Below are 6,000 nucleotides of genomic sequence, written 5' to 3'. Positions count from 1 at the left end.
GGAAAAGATCATGTTAATGAATAACCAAGAAGTTACATGTTAGATATCCTAGAAACTATTTTTGTATACACTATCTTAGCTGTCATTTTGTTTTAACTTTCATTACCTGATCTAAGACATTATGATGTGTTTTTCTTGCTTAAATGCTAAGCTGGACCAGGTTATGGGATTTTGTTTCTATTTAATTCTATATGTACTTTATTTTACCTTATCATCTTATATTTGTTATGAGGAGATTGATTTTTTTTCTTTGTTGGGAGTGGGTTGCACAGAGTTCTTAAACAATATAAAGTTGTCATTTATAGAAAACTGGTTTTGGTTTGAATTAGAGTTAAGAACATGGTCACTGTAATTTCTTCTGTATTAACATAGCTCCACATACATTTCTGTAATTAGAGATTTAATTACTTTTATTTTATTCCTTAGGACTATTATGGGCCCTCATGGAATCAATCGAGCTGTTCACCGCATTTCTTTTTCTGATTGTCAAAATGGATTAGGTAATTAGATGGCATGTTCTGTTGATTCAAAGTAAAGCAAATCTAAAAGCACCTGGTGAGCTTTTCCAGTTCACACTGTCATCAGTACAAATTTAATTTATCTGGCTTTTATGGATTTGACTATAAATCCATTTAGCACAGTAGGTGGAATAACCAATTTCTTGCTTGTTTTGTTTGTTCTGCAGGAGTTAAAATTATTGGAGGTTATCGGGCACAAACAGCAGAAGATTATGGGATTTTCATAAAGAGAATTCTACCTGGAGGGGTTGCTGCTGTAGATAGTAAGTAATTTTAGTTTTTTTCTTACAAACACACTGCATATAAAAAGCTGCCAAAAGAAGTAATTTTTGTTTTACTTTGTGGATAAGGGTATTTAAAATAGCATGGTTTAGTCAGGATTCATGATGTTGTGGCTTACCTTAACATAGAGAAATGAAGTTTGGTCCCTTCATGGGAAAATATTTTAATACTCTCAGTTCTTGATAGTGTGTTCAAATCTTGATATAACTGGTGTGAAAGCTATTTGCAATCTTTCAGCACTGCTAGTTAAGTGTTGAGATGCTGAACCTCTTAATTCGTAAGCGATAAGAGTAGCATTTCCTTTACAGGACCAGTATTTTTAATGAGTTCTGATTGTTTTGGGGTTTTTTTTTGAGTGGTGGTTTAGAAGTTCAGTGTGAAGAGAACGAATTATACTAAGTAGAGTTTGCATTAACAGAGTTACAGAGTACCCTTCTGTCCTAGGTCTGTATGGGGTTTTTTGAGATTTCCCATTGTGCAGAATAGTCATTTAAAATAATCTAAATCTACTTCAAAAGTAATAGTTCCTAAACTTGATATTTGCAGAAGGTTAAAAATAGAATTGGTTCTAAAAAAATCTTTTAAATGTCTTTATTAATGTATAAAACACTAATGTATTTATAAGTCATAGCTTACATGTATGTTAAGAGTGAAATATAGCTGATAATTAATTCATCAACTGTGAAATGTAAATTCCAGTCCCACAAATATTTGTGCTATGTGTAAATAATACAAATAGCCACTTATTTTCAGTGGCTATTCTGTGGTTAATAAGACATTGATAATTAATGTCTTATTACAATAGTAGCTTAATTAGGATCAGAACCAAATCTGCTAAAAGTCATAAGGTTGTTTATTGCATTAGAAGACATAAAATTGAAAGAAAAAGCCCTGTTTTATTACCATGATATAACACGTTCACCATTTTTCTGTTGCTTCATCCATTGCTGTTGGTTTTGTTACCAGGCCGTTTGCTCACTGGCGACCTAATTTTGGATGTTAATGGAGAAAACTTAATTGGAGTAACCAATGAAAGGTATGTTTGTACTGCTTACTAAATGTTTATTAGACCTGGGAATATTACATGGGGGTTTTTTGGACATTATCAACTACTGCTTAAAAGAGCTCAACTGTACTGACGTCCTTGGAGTTCAACTGGCAATTAATTTATGCTATAAAGCTAATTCAGCAAAACTATTGTGGAAAAGTGACAGGACTTTATATGCTTTTACAATGACAGAATAAGCCAGTTTCTCAATTATATAGATTATAGAATGTATGTGAAAATAGCATTAAAACTTATGAAGCTGTTTAGATATTTTTATAACTACCTGTTGTGGTTCAATACCGGTGGATGTAAATGATGCAGCTAACAAGTATCATTGTAATGGGAGAATGAAGGAGAAATTGTTTAGAAAAATGTGTACAGTATGCTGGATGGTTTGTATAGTTGGATCACCAGACATCAATGCAGCTTAGTGTTGGAGACATAGATTTAAAATTCAAAGAAAAATTAGAGTGCTGAGGGACATCCTGAGCAATGAAGCGTATCTGAGCAGTAGTTTTTTTCTCTGGGTTATGCTGTTAATCCTGAAGGAGGTCCAGGTAGGTAGTAGGATGGAACAAGGAGAGATGGGGACAAGAGAGAAAGGAAAGACAGGGCAATCCCAGTTTATTCGTGTCACCAGGCACAGGTTCACCACAGTCTGTCTTTTGCTCAGTTCTCCAATGCTTGATTTGGGTTGTGCTGCTGGCAAACTTTTTTCTCTGTATTTGGCTGTCAAAATTGTTAACTATGTTAAGAATTTGTTCACTTTCCTGCTCTTTTAGCATTACTCACCGTGTACTTCTTGACAGAACCCTGGTATATTTATTTGGCTGTTTTCCTCCCTTCTAGGGCTGTTGACATCTTGCGAACAGCATCAGCATCCAATCACGTGTCTCTGCTAGTTGCCAGAGATGAAGAAGCAAAGTAAGAGAAAAATGAAACATTATTTTAACCTCAAAACTAACAAAAAGCCAACACTATGTGTAAAGTTGAATAGGCAGGCTTGCATGTATTTTTCTTTCAGATTAGTTTTAATCACAAAATTGCACCACATGTCACATTTTTCTGTGTGGTATTTGATACCAATTAATTCTGAGACTATTTACCTCAATTAAAGTAGCAAGCTCAGGCCAATTTCAGTTTAATGAAGGGGATTGAAATGTTATGTTATCAGCTAATACCACTGAAAACTATTTGCTGTGATAATTTTTTTAATACTTCTATGTAAAATAATAAAGTTGAGGAATACTTCAGGTCAATGGTACCACAGAACTGTATGATTTAAGATGGTCTTGCCTTCTAGAAAAAAAGCAGATGAAGTTGTTCTCCTTCAGAAGTTTGCTTTTCAATCTTTAATGAGCTTCGAATTAGTTTGGTTAAGTAGGTTAAACTGTTCACTGCAGCAGATAGTCCAAAATATATCCATTATAAGGATATTTATGTCAAACATTGCTTTAACCTTGCTGTCTAAAGTTAAGCATATAAACCATTATTGGCAGAGAATCATCAGAAATGCTATGATCCAGGTCTGTATCCCCTTTTGACTTAAATCTCTAGAGGAGATGGCTGTTATGTAACTATATTTGATAATCATTGCGAGAGTATCTGCTGTTATTTGCCTTTCCTGGGATGTTCCACTTACAGAGTAATCTCTCCATAAAGGAATCTTCTATAAATTCCTTTAGCCTTTTGTCTGATTGAAGCTTCCTTTTTCTGCTCCTTTATTATTTGTATTTGACAGACATTTAAATCACTCTGTAGCCTCTGATCTCTCCTTTTTTCAGGCTGCCTAGATATATGTGAGGTCCACTCTTAATCTGCTTTTATCTAAAGCATACTGACCTAGTTCCTGTAAACTCCTTTAATAATTAAAATCCATCAGTCCTTTTACCGTTCTGGTGGTATGCCCAATGGCCTGTGCAGAGTTTGCCACTACATATAGTCCCTCACTCAGACACCTGTGAATTAATTTGTGACTGTACATTCCTGTGCTAAAAGATTATTTGATTTACACTCATCTGTGTTATGTGTGTTCCCTGGGTCTGGCATTAGTTCAATAAATTTTGTTATTTTTTAAGAAATAATACATCCATCAGATTTCAACAACCCTCTGCAGTCACTGTAATTACTTGGGAATTGCGTTCCCTGCAATCAGTTAATTTATGTTCTCTCTCTCTAATTCTATAATATTAATTTACTGATGTTGCTTACATCATTATAGATTATTTTTTTAATCTGTTATCACTGAGGTAATCATAGCTTAGATTATTTTTTTTAAATAGGCTGCATTCAGTATTAAATTAATCAAGAGGTTTTGTTTTCTCTTAAATGCGTGTAATACAGGATGTACATCATTGCCAGTTTTTTGCCAGTTTGTTACAACATGATTGGTTTCTGCGAAGAATTTCTGCTTTTAATTTTTATTAATTTTTTTCAACAGTGTGCCTAAGAATTGTCCTTTATTTCATCTGTTGGGACTTCTTAAAAAAGATATTATGATGAAAAAGATAAGCAAAGCCCAAGCAAATACAATATTTTATATATAATTATATTTACCTAAGCTGAAATAGACTGCAAATTTCTGAGAAAGCTAAATAGAAGTTAAGAATTTGCATCTATGTTACTCATTCTTGAATAATTAATAAATATTTATTCTATCCTCTTTTTTGAGGTGCCACATCTTTGCCAGTCTCTTCTGGGTTCTTCAGTATAGTTGAACTAAAAGCATTCCTTAAATCTACAAGTATGCTATGGGTATACTATCTGATTCCTTCTAATACAAATAAATTGTTCTGGACCTCAGTAATACCACTGTCTTATTAGCTGTAGTTGACTTGAATTACAAGTTTTTAAAGTCTTGAAATCCAGGGTAAAGAGAGGTAATAATTAAGCTTTTCTAACAACAGTCTGTTTAATTCATAGTCTAGTGCTATTCCATCCTTATTCTTCTTTATTACATGATTTTTTCCTTGCCTCTTAGAACATTTGTCAGAGCTTTCCTCTTTCAGTTGAAGTTGAGCTTCCTTCTCTGAGGAAGGGTGACCATTCAAGTAGAAACAGTAGCAGGTTTCAAAGGGTGCATTTAAACTGCTGCCAAATAATGATGGAAATGATCTTTTTATTGCCACAGGAAAGAATTTCTTGACCTGATGGATAAGTATGGCTCTCACAGTGACACCAGCTCTGCAAGAAGTTCTCCAACGCAACTATTAGCTGGTGAGAGATTGCTTTCTAGCCTGACATAATCCTTTAGGATAATAGTCGTAGTGGCGTCAGAAGCTAGCACTTAAAACTCTTCTCATTTAGGGGGAGGGTGTATGGGAGGAAGTGACTGAAAGTCAGGCAAAACACACAGGTTTACTTAGACTTTAACATTTCATTTGTAGTCTAAACATGTAACTTGACTGGTTTGTGTGTCAGTTTCCCCAACTCTTTAAATATATTAACACCTACTTTCAGCAATTTTAATTAATGAGTAATGTGAAAAGTATTTGATATTTGTAGATTAAATGTACCATAAGATTTCAAAGTAATAATAAAAATCTGAGCTAGAATGCCATACATTCTGTCCTCATGGAATTGTTACCTACTTACTGCCTTTCTATAGCATGAACAATTATTCAGTTGAGATTATTTTTGCACCCAGTTTGGGAAAAAGCAAAAAAAACCAAACAACAAAATCATTACTTGTTATGTTTTAAGGAATTATTCTTGGAACCCTGGGTGGCTTACAATTCTTAGCTGTGTGGACATAAGCTTTCTTTTGTTCATTTGATTGCTTATAGTTTGTCTTTTTTCTAACATGATAATAGTCCCACTGAACCTACTTACGTGATTTGAAACTTTGTCCTTTTTCCCCAATGTGTGTTTGATTTCTTTTTTTCATTGTTTCTTTTCTTTAAGCAAAATCTATAGACAGCCCTTCTTCTGGCTCATCCTCGAGGTCACAGAGTCCTCAGTTGCATCCAAAGGATAATACCATGACCATCAGCAGAAATAATTCTGTCCCAGCACCATCCCCAAAGCTTGCAAAGTAATTTCTGAAACTGACTGTAATTCTCTTGTGTGTAGAAATTGGTGTACTTGGCTGCTCAGGAGAATTTTGGGTTGAGCACTAAGTGTTCAACTTTTTTTTTTAAGTCCTGTAAGTTA

The 6,000-nt window shown here is 34.0% G+C and overlaps 1 protein-coding gene across 1 annotated transcript in view; it reads left to right on the top strand.

Moving 5' to 3' along the window:
- STXBP4 (syntaxin binding protein 4) overlaps positions 1-6,000 on the top strand; it is a 64,086-nt gene that overhangs the window by 2,999 nt on the left and 55,087 nt on the right. Inside the window, exons 2-7 of the mRNA XM_010170307.1 lie at positions 427-500; positions 686-781; positions 1,767-1,836; positions 2,698-2,772; positions 4,979-5,064; positions 5,752-5,881. Coding sequence (XP_010168609.1) covers positions 427-500; positions 686-781; positions 1,767-1,836; positions 2,698-2,772; positions 4,979-5,064; positions 5,752-5,881 — 531 coding nt within the window. The remainder of the gene's footprint in view (positions 1-426; positions 501-685; positions 782-1,766; positions 1,837-2,697; positions 2,773-4,978; positions 5,065-5,751; positions 5,882-6,000) is intronic.

This window comes from Antrostomus carolinensis, unplaced genomic scaffold, assembly GCF_000700745.2.
Source record: "Antrostomus carolinensis isolate BGI_N321 unplaced genomic scaffold, ASM70074v2 scaffold14066, whole genome shotgun sequence".
Classification (NCBI taxonomy): domain Eukaryota; kingdom Metazoa; phylum Chordata; class Aves; order Caprimulgiformes; family Caprimulgidae; genus Antrostomus; species Antrostomus carolinensis.
The sequence above is the reverse complement of the archived record's forward strand: the minus strand, read 5'-3'. Positions and strand labels throughout refer to the sequence as shown.